We start from the raw sequence: 15,567 nt of genomic DNA on the forward strand, positions 1-15,567 counted from the left end.
AATAAATCTTGATTTTCTGTCATGATCAGTAATTTGGTAACATTTCTTACGTGCATTTATTATGGTAATAGATTGCAGTGGCTTATCACTGTACTCTATACTTAATAAATCCCATTCAGTTCAGTGACAGAAGACACAACTCGTTAAAAAAAGGATTTGATTCAATGCTATCCACCATCTTATATCAATATGTAGTTTTGAAAGGCGCTTAGAAATAAAATGTATTATTATTATTATTATTATTATATCTTGATACAGTCCTTGGACTGAAGCTCATTCGGCTGTGCACCTTTACCTAATGCTACTTGCAATCATGATAAGTAGTAGTCAAATATGATTTATTTTATTAAATAATTATCAATTTTAATGTGTATAGCTGTTGTTAAAGCGCTATATAAATCAATATGTATAGTCTCGTGACTGTAAAGTGCCCTTGTGAGTTTTGAAAGGTGCTTAGAAATTAAATGTATTATTATTATTAATAACGTATTGTATGATTTGTTTACCCTTCCTTGTCAGTTTTGAAAGGCGCTTAGAAATAAAATGTATTAGGATTATTAGTATTATTATTATTATTATTGTTGTATTGTATGATTTGTTTATCCTTCCTTGTGAGTTTTTAAAGGCGCTTAGAAATAAAATGTATTATTATTATTAGTACGTATTATTATTTTTGTATGATTTGTTTACGCTTGGCTCTTTTCTCATGATTGCAGACAAAGGCCACTAGATGGCAGACGAGACAACAAAAATTAACCTGACAAGTCACACGAAAGAACAAAAAAATGCTCTTTGTTTTGCCACCTAATCAAAAAGGTCCTTTCAGTCCCCCACACCCTCTAGCGAGCTGACAAGCCTCGGAAATTGGACGTCCAGTACACGTCCTCGCCTGCTCTGAATAGCGTGTGAGATTGATCCTTGGCTTCCTGAGAACACACATTGCTATTTGGCGAGGCGAGCGAGACGTCTGATAGGTGTGTGGCCTTGAAGGCAGCAGTGGAAGCGCGCTGAGGCGGCCCAGATGGACGTGATGGAACGATGAGGCCAGGCCAACACCACTAAAAAACGTTTCCGTCGTGACACATCGAATCCTCATCAGAGAGGCAGAGGCTAACCGCGGTGGCTCAGTCCAGGCATGAGGCCAGGCGCTGCCAGTAAAAAATACCAAGAACCAGTTTCTCCCAGGGCCTAGGAATAACTTTGCTCAGGTGGTCCTGGCTCAGCAACACCTCGCTCAATATTGCTGTTGAGTTCATAGATGAAAACAAATATCTACATTCTATGTTTTAGACAAGGCAGGTTTTCATTACCTTGCTCAGGATATAAATGGTGTCGCCACGCTTGAAAGAGAGTTCATCCGGGTGGTCCCCGACACAGTCCCATAAGCCCTGGTAGTAGTTCTGGTAGTCAGTCTTTGTATCTGGACGGATCATAACATCGGGTGCAAAATAAGAACATGAAGCATTCCAACTTGAGTCTTTTACCTTGCGCTTTGTTCAGTGGAAAGGTCGGTGCTTTTGGACAGTCTGCGGTTGGATGGATGCATAAAGAGCCCGCGATAAGAAGAAATGAGCTTTAGCGATGAGCGCCGATGCGTATGTGGAACTGTCGCGGCTTGGAAGTGAAGCGGATTTACATCGAACAGGAGAGGTGAAACAATCTGTTTTTGTCAATGGATGCTACAGCTTCATGTTTGCTTACAACAATTAGCTTGTAGCAGACGGGCAAATTTCACCAAGACGTCCTTAATCCACTAGTGAAAAGGACACTCTGATCCATTCATTCCTCTTTCAACTAGAACTGCTTCATGCAACAAAGAGGGTGCAGAAAGTGCTTAAGATTGAAGACCGTGTCTTTTGTGTTGTGTCACATTATTTGTTATTTTGTTTCTTGACTTCAAGATGGCGCCGCAAGAGTGGCTGCATGGACAGTAGCGTCTGTATTTTGTTTTTTTCTGAAGTGAAATTTAAATTTCTCCACTGTGAGACAAATAAAGGCTCATCTAATCTAATCTAAAAAAAACGGGCCTGAGTTGTAAAAAGGAAGTTGATCAAGATGCTTTCGATCTATTTCTGGGATTTCATACTTTCAGAACTTCCCCTACAAATGTCACTTCTTCCTGCTTGTGCTTTGTGTTGAACCGTGTGACACTTATTGATGACTGTCAAGAGCCACCCGATGGTATTTTGTTCCATTCATTTCGGCATCGTTCACCTAATAAAATATTCATTTGGAAAACTAATGTGTAGAAATAAATGTTGCTTGTAATAACAATACAATACATATTGATTTATATAGCACTTTAAAACCAGCTGACACTAACAAAGCGCCTAACATGGACAACTATCATATACAAAAAATAAAGCAGTCACAAAGATAGTAGAAAGCACCAGGGTATAAAACTAAGATTAATCTGAATTATGCTGAGTCAAATGCAAATATTCCTCATTGTCCCATTTCGTCAGGCCCTAATTTGTCATTCAAACAGAGCGCCATGGGTGGCAATTTTGGGCCAATTTTTTAATTGGGCTTCTTGAGAATGCCCCAACAATTCTCCATCAAGTGACAAGGAAAATGTGTGGGTGCATCACGAAAAAGCATCCAAGCCACTATCTTGATCGACGACGCGGCATCTGCTCGATAGCCAAAAAAAAGTTGATTTCAGTTGTAAAGTTTTATCATGAATCACAAATTATTTGTGTCGTCTCAGCAATTTCTGAACTGCCACGGGAAGACAAATTCAAATTATGGAAAATCACACCAGACGAGAGTGCTCGACGATGCCCAACATTCTTTTTTCTTTTAGAAAACTGCCACTGTGATCAGATTTTGTGTTTCTTGAAAGTTACTACCATAACACCCACATGAAATATGAACTGCTGTCTCACACCACTTGTCCACATCAGTGGTGAACCTTCACGGCCTGCAAAGCCTTCTCTGCTGGCTTAAAAATATCTGAATCACAGACTAATGTTAATTATATTTTGTACATTAATTCTTATTAAATAATTTCAAATTATCTTTCAGCTTCCTTTAATTACTTTTGCCATGTTGATTCGGTTGGAGATTTACTGTTACAGACATTTTTAAGATGGACATCATTAAGTAATGCTGGACAGCTCCGAAGCGAGAAAAAAAAGCAAATAATATTGTAATTTTATGACATTACCACCATGGACATTAAGAAAGGTCGGTCATTATTTCCTGGCTAATGGTACCCTCTAGTGAACTTAGACTATATCACACCACACTTTTTTGTCTAGATTGATTCAGATGTAGCACTAGTGAAGGCCTAGCGATGACATCCACAGCCTGCCACCGGTCCACATGTTTCGTTAAAGATAATATTTAATTATACCCATCTAAAATGACTTAAAATATAGATATTATGTCTGTGCATTGTGCCTTTTGGCACTGGATATTTTTACCTGGTAGCACTTCATAGATGGCTGTATCCGGTGCAAGTCCCACATCGTCGTACATTAGCTGTTCCTCCTCCTTCTGTTCCTCCTCCTCCTCCTCTTCTTCTTGGATGATCCCAGATTGATCTATAGATATGTTTGGAGTATACAATAGGAATTATGTTGTGGCTTCTGCTGAGAACTTAATTAGTATATTAGTAATACTGTATAGTCATTGTAGTAGTATTGCAGCAAACCTTTCAAAACAAGGTCTATCCATTTCACCCACTCCTTCGCCTCTTTCGCCGATGACGCACAAAACTAATGAAAAGACGGGAGAAAATATGGCAGTCTGAGACAAATTATTCACGTAGCACGGAACATAAACAAACGCGGCATTCATAATTCACCAAAATGCGCCACAAGCAGCATGTTTTCATGCTCAAACATACACATTTGAATAAATATGTACGCAAGGCTTGAGACATTAAGAAAGCAGCACTGTCAAGTCAATGAATATATTTCTAGAAGAAAAATGTAATACATGCACACAAGTAGACACATTTTGAAGGAAAACAAAAATGGATGGTAAGCGTACAGTACCTGATAGTGTCGTTTGTCAGGAGCTGAGACTTCAAAACAAAAGTCCTTCTTCGCATCTTTCCGTAAATTGGTGTTCATTTTGACATTGTAGCCATCGATGCTGAACTCACCTTTCTGCTGTTTGTCTGTCACATGGGAACAACATGACTGACATCATTCCAGAAGCACATTCAGGTCTATAAGTCACTCTTAACTCAGTCACTGCCATTCCCGAATTTGTTCGGGTTTTGTTTTTTTTCCTGCTTGGGTGGCGATGAAGCGCTGGGCAGACCTCTGGATTTTTTTTCCGCAAGGGGGCAGCATTTCCTTTTTTTTCCTATGTTAGCGTTTTGTTCCAGCTTCAGTCCTTGTTAAAGCGCTATATAAACCAATGTGTGTATTGCATTGTATTTTGGACAGCCACCCTCATTTCAAGCTCATATAACCCGTTTATTTCGGAATTAACTTTTTTTTTATGAAAGAAGAGAGTCTAAGGTTTCTTACGCTGCATTGAATGTTTATGTCGTCTTAAAAACTCAATATTTGGGTGCTGGAATTCAAGTGACAATGACAAAAAACAGCACTGGTGTGGACACATTTTTGCATGTCTGGCAGTGAATGAGTTAATTGAGAAAAAATGTAGAAATACACCAATACCTTTCTCGTGGCCATAATAGTAGAAAGTCCGATAGCTAAGAGCACACCATCTCTTCTGCCACTCCTGGCCAAAAAAACTATGATCTGTCGCAAAGATAAAACAACTTAGCTAGAAATAACTGAGGACGCATTTTTGTCCAATGCAATAACCAAAAAGTGAGACATTGTGAGACAGGGTCCATGGCAAACTGTATTCATGAACAGATCATGACATGAAAAATTTGACGAAATATCAAAGTAAGAGCTGGCATTTGATGTTTTTGATGAATAATTTGACGAAATATCAAAGTAAGAGCTGGCATTTGATGTTTTTGCTCTAGATTATTAAAAATATTCCTAACTGCTCTTTATATGGAGCATGCAGCTCTACACAACTACAAAGCATCAATTTCCGAGAGCACGTATCGAGTCACGGCTAAGTTAAAGCCGATCGAGAGGTGGGGTACACCCTGGACTGGTCGCCCATCAATATACAGGGACCAGACAGACAAATAACCATTTACACTTATTTTCCATTTAACGCCGTATGTAGGCCTAATCCATGTTTATGGAATTTAAATGTACATATAAATTTATATAGAGCCAACATGGCAGTTAAAAAAAAACAACACGGTTCCTATGTGTATTCCATCAGCAGATCACAGACCCTTCCTGCGTTTCTCCAGGTATCCTGACATGAGAATAGACTGCAGATCTTGCGCTGCCATTGGTGTAGACTGGTGGGAACCTGAAAGAGAAATAGGAGCATTCAATACTTTTTCTGACTAAAATAGCGACAGATGCCCACTTTGGCGTCTTTTCTCAACTTCGGAATTCAAACTCTTGGATTCTGGCTGAAATGTATATGTTTTTAAGGCAGATACGTACGGTATGACTATAAGCTGTTTGTATGGCTGGATTTTTGGGTAGGGGGATGGTCCGGGTTTCGGATGGATGGATTAAATACAAAAACATTTTTCTCCTCTCGTGTTTATTTTCCAATTACTCTTGCATATTTGGTACTGTTTGACTGAATCACTGCCAAACGATGTGCAAAAATGTGTCCACTAATAGTGCCAGGGTTTTTGTCATTTTCACGCAAATTGCAGGACCCACAGAAGATTGAGTTTTAGGAATACAAAACATTCAATTCAGCGTAAGAAACCTTAGACTCTTTTTGTTCATCAGGAAGGAAAGGGTTAATTCCTAAGTTATATGGGTCTGGAGTTGTCTGATCTTAAAATGGGGGCCGTTGTACAAAATACAGTAAAGTCTCGTTATATCGATATTCTCGGTAGTCGGAAAAAATATCGATATAACCGGACTATCGATATATCCGATCCTGCGGCATGTAAATGTTCTCCTTGCGTTCATAGAAATAGTATCGTAATAAGCAGTACTATCGATATAACCGATAGATATAACGAGACATTACTGTACAATACAATACATACACATTGATTTACATAACGCCTTAACAACAGCTGAAGTTGTAACAAAGCGCTAAAATGGACAAAAGGCAAATGCTGCCCCCTTGTGGAAGGGAAAAACTTGGACCAGCGCATTATCGGCACCCATTTTTTTAAAAATTCCCGAATCAATTTTTAAAAAAAATACATTTAGTTCCTAGCTTGGTCATTGTTTTTTTAAATAAAAGCAAGAGTCTGCAATGTATTGCATTAAACACAAAAGATTCAGTCAGTGTACAAGAAGTGTAACTGAAATCATTGTATAATTATATTAAAAAAAACAGGATTTGGACAATTTTAAATTGAACAATGTCTCTATGAGACACGATGACTGGATTATTAGTGTTATTGCTGGCTAATCTAATAAACAATTCATTTTGACAAAGTCGCCGATACAAACGGGACAAGTAAAAGCAGTGAAATGGAGCGAAACATATTGTTGTGAAGGTTGAATTTTTTATAAATATTTGAGTAAAGATCTTGAAATGAGGGGCACAAAGGGTTAAATCTGCTTTTAGTAATGTTTTTCTTAGATTTGATACTTGAGTGTGTCTGTGAGCAATAAAACACCCTCATGCAGTAAAACAGGTGGCAGGAAAAGCAGTTAGGCTCTCAAATGTCTTCCCAAAGTGTGTTGCCAAGTTACAGTCGGAATGTCTTTTTCACTGTGACACTCCAACTCGCATTGTTTCAAGAAAAGACTTGCTCACAAGTGACACTTTAGTAAATGGCTCGTTCAAAGCGATTTTACCCTCATAGGTCTCTTCCTCTTTGTCAGTCCGTTCAGACTGCAGTGAGCCAGCGTCATTGTTGCTGCTGTCCGCCTCCTCCTCATCGTCACTTGAGTCTTCTCCACCTGAAGGAGGACCACTGGTCAATATGAAGGTCCAACAAAGGAGAAATCGGCCCGTGTCATTGTTCTTGTTATAAAGCAGAGGTGTCAAACTTGTTTTTGTAGCATTCCACTTCGTAGTTATGCTTGCCTTCAGGGGCCCGGTGATAATAGTAAAACCACATAAATGTGCAGTACAATCGCTAGGGCTTGTAACGGTAAACCAAAAATAACAGCACATTGTTAAAAGGTTCATGGGTCGTCATAATTCACAACATCCGACATGCCGAGTTGCGGTTTGATTGTTTACCAACAGGGTGATTGGGTAGAACGCAGTGCAGTCACACTTGTCTTCCTCAACAATCATCTCAACCATATCTGAATTTCCACCACTTTTATTTTGAATCCACTTCTCTTTTGTAATGCAAATTACAACTGGTGTCCACATCTCCCCTCCAAGCAACTTACCTCACGTCAAATTACCTCACTTTTTTTTTCAAATTATAATGGGAGTCAATTGGTCTGACTTGGTTAAATTACATGTTTGTTTACTCGGTGTGCCAATGGAAAATGCAATTGGAAGTATCCTTAACTCATGGCGTCTATTTTGCTTTGAACAGAACTCAAGGGCAAACTGCAGAAAACAGTCCCAGACCATAGAAAAATGATAAATAAGGCAAACTTGTCTTATTGAGCAAAATGAAAGTGTTTCCATTCATCTAAAAGTATTTTAGGCAACTTTACAACAACAAAATATCCATTATCAAACAGTGTGACTACAAGGGTGTCAGATGATATAACATTCATACTTATAATACTGCAGACTATTTCCACAACAAAATTAACTTACTTTTTTCCTTGAAATCACGTGGAAAGCTGTGGTGAAAAAAGTAGATGTTATATTAGTATCAAAGATGAATGCAGTAAAGTATATTGTAGCTGTAAATCTGCCCCAGAGGGCAGATTTGAAGGGCGGACAGACACACAAGAGAAGGCAGCATACCCCAATTTGACCTCTTTAATCCGTTTAATGAATGCTTCTCTCTTATCTTTTGCCTTTTTGCTCAGATGTTCCCCTTTCAAGCCATGTCTGAGGAAGGTTTCGAGGTCTGAACATTAAGAAAAACGATTAATCAAATATTAGTCTTATTTTTTGGTTCTAATTGAACACAGGTGTGCGTTCGAAGAGACAAGGAAAAAGTAACAGAAAGTCATCGTCCATTTCATAGCTTTTGCTTCCTCTTTTTAGAAGCAGGCAATGGACACAGCGTTTTAGTCTCAATTTACAAGTTACAAAATAAGGAAATTTACAAAAAAATGAAGTTGTTTTTAACACATATGTTACCTGAAATAAGGGTCGTTAATTCTTCCGGAGCGACTCGCATTGTCGTTGTGTAGATTTTGAGCGAGTCCAGCTTGACACAAATATCACGTGATGCGGAAGTATTGGCGAGACAAATGGCTCGCGCGCAAAACGCGGAAGTGATCTGCGCAGTCCAGTATTTTTGTTAATTTATTAGCGCGTCCTCGCGCGCGTACACAAATACACGCGCGCGTACCCATGCGCATGCTACCCCGAACACGCACGCACACATAAGTACGCGCAGTGACGTTTATCGGTGCAGCGGCCTTTCTCTGTATGCAGACGATATACGAGACAGCGACTGCCTACTTGATGCTTTAATGGTGCTTGACGCACTATTAAAGTCAGAGCGCAATAGTGTTGTCATATTTTACATCGATTCTTCATAATATCACACTAGACTCCTGGCACATGTCACAAACAATGGAGTGGGGGGGGGGTATTTAGTTTATGATGTTTTGTCAACATTGTAAATCCAAACAGGGATAATTGATAGGAAGAAAGGTGTCTCTTTTGAGAGCAGTTCCATCCCCCCTTACAGTACCAACTAACTGATGTACATAGTTTACACCACTGTAAATCAGAAAAAGTTTTTTTAATCTCTTGGTTACCCCGATAATCTATACAAGAGAAAAGTAGAGGTATGATAGTTCTCTTTTGTACTATATTGCTTTGTGGCACGCAGTGTCAGTCAATCATGAATCCATTTATGACATTCAGTGCACAGTCCAAGTGAAGAGTCGGGCTCTTTGAACTAATATCACTGTGATTTGGATGCCATTCGTATGTATGTGATGGATTAAACTATGCTCACATCCGTTGACGTTTTAGTTAGCTTGATGTTTATTGAATGCAATATGAATTAATCATACTGTCCAAAAACATTCCATTGCCAGATATGGTTTAGATTTCTCCTGAAATCCTTTGTGTGCATTAAAATCTATGACCCACTCCTGACCTGGTAGTATAGCGTGGAGAGGAAAGGAGAGCCAGCATGACCTTTCACCTATGTGTGTGTGTGTGTGTGTGTGTGTGTGTGTGTGTGTGTGTGTGTGTGTGTGTGTGTGTGTGTGTGTGTGTGTGTGTGTGTGTGTGTGTGTGTGTGAATGTTACAGTGTAGCACAATATTAATGCAAAACGGCTGTGTCATTTGAACCATATGAATGTCATCTCAACAGTTTCAACATTTTAAAAAAAATCAACACTAAATCCTTCCCTGAGCTTCAGATTCCCATTTTTCAAACAATTTATGCAGTTAATAAATAAATATGCAAATCTGATTTCTAAATTGATGCATTTGAATTTGATATTCAATTGTTTTCATTCCCCTTGTTTCCAATTTTAGATGAGGCATCAGCTTTTAATTAATTCCCGTGTATTGTTGATCATTAAAGAAGTTTTGGGCCAACCACAGTGACGCAAGTATACTTAATTCAAAGAAGGCATTAAACAGTGAAAAAAGCCAATCAACAAACACCACTCACTGCAGGAAGTTTTATAGGCAATGAATTTTAATTATCCAAGGCAGAAAACTTGTAGCTTTTGCCCTTCTTGACTCCAAGCATGCAGGCAAATCTCACTGTAATAAATTTTATTTTTCTTTCTTTGAACATCCAGAAGCATCAACTGCACCAAACATTTTTTTCTAAGATCTTTCAAAATATGTTTTCATCAAACATTTTTAAAAAAGTATTTTGAAACACACATTCACAAATTAATTCGGAAAATGGAAATTGATTTGAATTTTGAATATTATTTCCTAAAGAAGATATTATATACAAATAAAACAGTCCATGTATACTGTTTGAAGATTAGATTAGATTCAATTTGATTATTTTATTTTGGATTACATTAGATTAGATTAGTTTGGATTACATTATTTTATTTTATCTTGTATTGAATTTAATTTTAGATTAGGTTATTTTAGATTAGATTAGATTAGATTGTTATAATTTTGTTTATTTCAATTTGGATTATATTATATTATATTATATTATATTATATTATATTATATTATATTATATTATATTATATTATATTAAATTATATTATATTATGTTATATTATATTATATTATATTGATTTATTTTATTTTATTTTAGATTATATTACATTATATTATATTATATTATATTATATTATATTATATTATATTATGTTATATTATATTATATTATATTGATTTATTGTATTTTATTTTACATTATATTACATTAGATTACTTTAGATTACATTAGCCTTGATTAGTCTCACAGTGGAGACATTTACATCATTAAATACAATTGTGGCCTGGTAAATGTGCATGAGGTGAAAGTTGCGGTGATGGAACAGACGATTTATGACAAGTGTTGATCAATGCCAGATGTGCAATCCACGACTATTTACAGACATGATTTAAAGTACAAATCATGCACGCGGGTTTCGAAAAAAATACCCCCACGTATAAGGTCTGTCATACAGGCGTGCGGATAATATGGAATTTATTAACATGGGAGGCATCAATCATGTTGTCTCGCCTTGCAGTGGAGGACAGTCTGCACAAGTCTGTTGTTTCTTCTTGGTGCTTTTTCCCCCTTTCATCCACGCGTTCTGCGCGGCAACGGATGGTGCTGCGGCATGCTGCGGGCTTCGATAGCCCCTCGCCGGCCGGTCCCGAGGAAGGTGAGAACGAATGAGCGTCGAATTGTTGATGGATTTGTTCTGGAAGGCATCGCGGACGAGGAGGGATGTCAGGCACTCAGCGAGCGATGGCTGGCGGTTGATAAAACCACCCAATGCGTAATTCTTCTCTTCCTCCTTTTTCTTCTTCGTGGTTTCGGGAGATGAGTCATTTAAAACTCGCTAAATTAATTACACACCCCTAAGAGAGTCTGCGAGGCTTTCTATCATCCAAGAACTGTTGCTTTCCAGAAGACATCGCTCGGAGTCCGGCGCGTCACATGATTGCATCTACCCAATGGCAATTTGGCGTTTTTAATCAAAAGACTCCACTGTCCTTCCTTGTGATTGATTGGAAGAGAGAGAGAGAGAGAGAGAGAGAGAGAGAGAGAGAGAGAGAGAGAGAGAGAGAGAGAGAGAGAGAGAGAGAGAGAGAGAGAGAGAGAGAGAGAATGAGCGGTAACGCCTCGTTCACCGCGTCTATGCTGCTCTATTTACACACCTCCCTTCGGATAAGGATTTTTAGGAAAATATAACCAACATGCTGTGACACCTCCACTGATAGATACAGTAGTTAGTTAGCTAGCTAGCTCGATAGCTACCTAGCTAATCGAGCTAGCTAGCTACATCAACAGCTTGAAAGCTAGCTCAATAGCTAGATAGATAGATAGATAGATAGATAGATAGATAGATAGATAGATAGATAGATAGATAGATAGATAGATAGATAGATAGATAGGTAGGTAGGTAGGTAGGTAGGTAGGTAGGTAGGTAGGTAGGTAGGTAGGTAGGTAGGTAGGTAGGTAGGTCGGTCGGTCGGTCGGTCGGTCGGTCGATCGATCGGTCGGTCGGTCGGTCGGTCGGTCGGTCGGTAGGTAGGTAGGTAGGATAGGTAGGTAGGTAGGTAGGTAGGTAGGTAGGTAGGTAGGTAGGTAGGTAGGTAGGTAGGTAGGTAGGTAGGTCGGTCGGTCGATCGATCGATCGATCGATCGATCGATCGATAGATAGATAGATAGATAGATAGATAGATAGATAGATAGATAGATAGATAGATAGATAGATAGATAGATAGATAGATAGATAGATAGATAGATAGATAGATAGATAGATAGATAGATAGATAGATAGATTGCTAAATATATTGATAAATATATTGATGGCTAGCGAGATAAATAGATAGCCGGATAAATAGCTAGCAAGACAGATGGCAAATATGTACACCATGCAGGTCCAATTATGTGGCCACTTCTCCCCCATCATCCACTTTAGGTAGGGAGAAAGAGACAGAGAGGGGCGTGGGTTTTTTTGTGGATCATGCATGTTCATGAGGATATATTTGCAATAAATATAGTATCTGTTTTGTGTTTTAACACACTTTGACAAAAAGGAAATATTTTAATTAGAATAATTTTCCATCTTTTTTGGGGGGGTGGGTTAGATGGTGGAATATTACAAAAGAAATTAGTACATTTATGAGAACAAAAGAAACAAGGACGGAGTTGTTCATCAAGCCACAATAAAAAAAAGAAAGTAAAAGAAGGCAGAACTGAACACGTTATAATGTTGCATGGCAAAGTTGTAAATAACAAAAAGCCATAACGTTTACAACAAAAATAACTTAATGATGAAGTGTAAAGAAATATATCTGCATTTTACAAGGATGAATCCTGTAAAAAGAAAGCTGATATTTTACAAAAAAAACATTACGTTAAATAGGAAAAAAAATGTGCATGCTGCAAAATGCTTCCAGAAAGAAAACAGTCCTAACCTGCCATCTTTTATCTAAACGCAGTGGAGGAAGAAAAAAAAAATACGATGTTCATATTACGATTTAACTATTGTAAAATATGACTTCATTCACTCTGGAAATTCCTCCGTAAAGATGCCCCATTCCCCAGCTTTGTTCCGCACACTATGTCATGCATTTGAGACGTTCTTACAGGGTTTCATCGTCACGTGAGTATACCCCTCCCCCAAACACATAATAGTGGACATACGTGCAGAAGCTGGAATAACATTATAATGGACTTGGGGTGTCATTCTACACAAATTTGTAAATGCAATCCAATCTCACTTTCCCTTCCAAGAGATCTGTCCATCATTTTCAGTGTGCATCCTGTCATATTTCACCTCCACGCTTCCATAATCAATAATTGTAATTGCATTGTAATGTGCAGTCATGTAGCCTACTGGAGCTAAAAGTGTGAGGCAGAGAAAGGGGGTTGGAGAAAAAAAAAAGGTGCAGGAAGGATGTGAGGGCCGTTTATTGCACGGCTTTAAACAAAGAAGCCTGCATGTGATCAATCTTTCTCGCCTAACGGCGTGACAGCTCTTTGCCTCAAGAACACCTTGAAAGCATCTAACACTTCCTAACATCAGGTTGTGACCCGCAGAAACAAATAGGAGGACGAACGGTCTCCACTCGAGCTGCGAGTAACGATTGAAAAGGTGATTTTATATATTTGTGTATTGCTATATAATTTTGTTTTTTACATGAGAAGCAAGAAGGTCTGTTTTTTTTCCATCCGCAATGAAGTCTACCGTGGCACAAAAAAAATAATGGATACATAAAGTCATCGTTGAAAGAAAGGAAGAGTATTATTTTATTCATGGAGGTAAGTGGATGTTGGCATTTCCATTAATTCATTCTTTTTTTATGCACTCGTATAATCTTTGTGTACACACTTGTTGAAAATAATCTGGATTACTTTCACAATTGCTCCAAACGTTGCCATGTATCTTGAGTATGTTTTGAATTTTTGATTAGATTAAATTGGATTAGATTAGTTTATAGTCAGACAGTCCCTGCTTCAGCACATTTATCATTTCTATCTAGTTAGCTAGCTATTTTCTATCTATTTGCTATCTATTAGCTATGTATCGAGCTCGCTATATATTTGATAATTAGTTAGCTAGCTAACTAATTCCAATATATTTGCTATCTATTAGCTATCTATCTATTTGCTATCTATTAGCTATCTCGCTATTACTTTCACAAGTGCTCCAAACGTTGCCATGTATCTTGAGTACCGGTATGTTATGAATTTTAGATTAGATTAAATTGGATTAGATTTGGTTATAGTCAGACAGTCCCTGCTTCATCACATTTTATCATTTCTATCTAGCTAGCTATCTATTTGCTATCTATTAGCTATCCAGCGAGCTAGCTATATATTTGCTATCTAGCTAGCGAGCTACCTAATTGCGATATATGTGCTATCTATTAGCTATCCAGCGAGATAGCTATATATTTGCTAGCTAGCTAGCTAGCCAACTAATTGCGATATATTTGCTATCTATTAGCTATCTATCTATTTGCTATCTATTAGCTATCTCACTATTACTTTCACAAGTGCTCCAAACGTTGCCATGCATGTATCTTGAGTACCGGTATGTTATGAATTTTAGATTAGATTAAATTGGATTAGATTAGATTATAGTCAGACAGTCCCTGCTTCATCACATTTTATCATTTCTACCTAGCTAGCTAGCTATTTGCTATCTATTTGCTATCTATTAGCTATCCAGCGAGATAGCTATATATTTGCGAGCTAGCTAGCTAGCTAACTAATTGCGATATATTTGCTATCTATTAGCTATCTATCTATTTGCTATCTATTAGCTATCTCGCTATTACTTTCAGAAGTGCTCCAAACGGTGCCATGTATCTTGAGTACCGATATGTTATGAATTTTAGATTAGATTAAATTGGATTAGATTATACTTTAGTCTGACAGTCCCTGCTTCATTACATTTTATCATTTCTACCTAGCTAGCTAGCTATTCGCTATCTATTTGCTATCTATTAGCTAGATAGCTATATATTTGCTATCTAGCTATATAATTGCTATCTATTTGCTATATATTAGCTATCTATTTATTTGCTATCTATTACCTATCTATCCGGCTAGATAGCTATCTATTTCTAGCTATCTATTAGTAATCTATTAGCTAGCTATCTAACTTTCTATCTATTTGAGTAATTCCGGGTTGAGTGAAGGCTGCCGGATGTGGTTGCCGCTGCTCACCCACAGAAAAATGTATCCTGTGACCGTAAAGTGACCTTGAGAGTTTTGAAAGGCGCTTAGAAATGAATGAATTTTATTTCATTTTATTTTATTTTATTTTATTAATGCACCTTTAATTGTAGAGAAAATGTATCATAATGCCATATGTTGACAAAACAGACAGCTGAAGTACATTAACTCATTCACTGCCATTCACAAATTTATTCGGGAATTAAAAATATGACATAGAACGCCATTCCCTACTTTGTTCGCGTTTTGTTTTTTCTTGTTTGGGTGTCGATAAAGCGCTTTAAGTATCACCGCACTGACATTCACTTGAAAGTGTCAGATTGAGTCAGGTGGTGGGAAGGAAATTGGATCCCTCCCAGATGTTTGTGGGCCCTTTGGCATTGGCTCATGTAGCAAATTTAACGACACAACCACAGCGGAGGTTTTAAAAAGGTGATGGCCAACACATTGTATGCTCACATCATGTGTTATACAGACTGCGGCGGGGCTTATTCACCTGCAATGATGTTAATTCATGTCATCCAGTACTTATCGCTGTACTGGTTGAAGCAAATACATACAGTATAGCGTCATCAGAAACCAAGCCAAA

The 15,567-nt window shown here is 37.8% G+C and overlaps 1 protein-coding gene across 8 annotated transcripts in view; it reads right to left on the reverse strand.

Moving 5' to 3' along the window:
* skap2 (src kinase associated phosphoprotein 2) overlaps positions 1-8,383 on the reverse strand; it is a 65,662-nt gene extending 57,279 nt beyond the window's left edge. For 7 of the 8 annotated variants that reach the window (XR_016115164.1, XR_016115163.1, XR_016115165.1 and 4 more), the window contains exons 1-10: positions 8,266-8,383; positions 7,924-8,029; positions 7,771-7,796; positions 6,840-6,944; positions 5,287-5,367; positions 4,641-4,724; positions 4,005-4,129; positions 3,659-3,722; positions 3,429-3,548; positions 1,311-1,420 (exon numbers count right to left, since the gene is read on the reverse strand). Coding sequence is in view for 4 of the 8 variants with exons in the window: in XM_088997689.1 (XP_088853815.1) it covers positions 1,311-1,420; positions 3,429-3,548; positions 3,659-3,722; positions 4,005-4,129; positions 4,641-4,724; positions 5,287-5,367; positions 6,840-6,944; positions 7,771-7,796; positions 7,924-8,029; positions 8,266-8,305 (861 nt within the window). In the remaining 4 variants the exon portion in view is untranslated. The remainder of the gene's footprint in view (positions 1-1,310; positions 1,421-3,428; positions 3,549-3,658; positions 3,723-4,004; positions 4,130-4,640; positions 4,725-5,286; positions 5,368-6,839; positions 6,945-7,770; positions 7,797-7,923; positions 8,030-8,265) is intronic. The other variant, XR_016115166.1, reaches the window with a different exon arrangement.
* Positions 8,384-15,567: the final 7,184 nt, after the last annotated feature.

The sequence above is a fragment of the Hippocampus bargibanti genome, linkage group LG06, assembly GCF_051943395.1.
Source record: "Hippocampus bargibanti isolate YZ-2025 linkage group LG06, ASM5194339v1, whole genome shotgun sequence".
NCBI lineage: Eukaryota > Metazoa > Chordata > Actinopteri > Syngnathiformes > Syngnathidae > Hippocampus > Hippocampus bargibanti.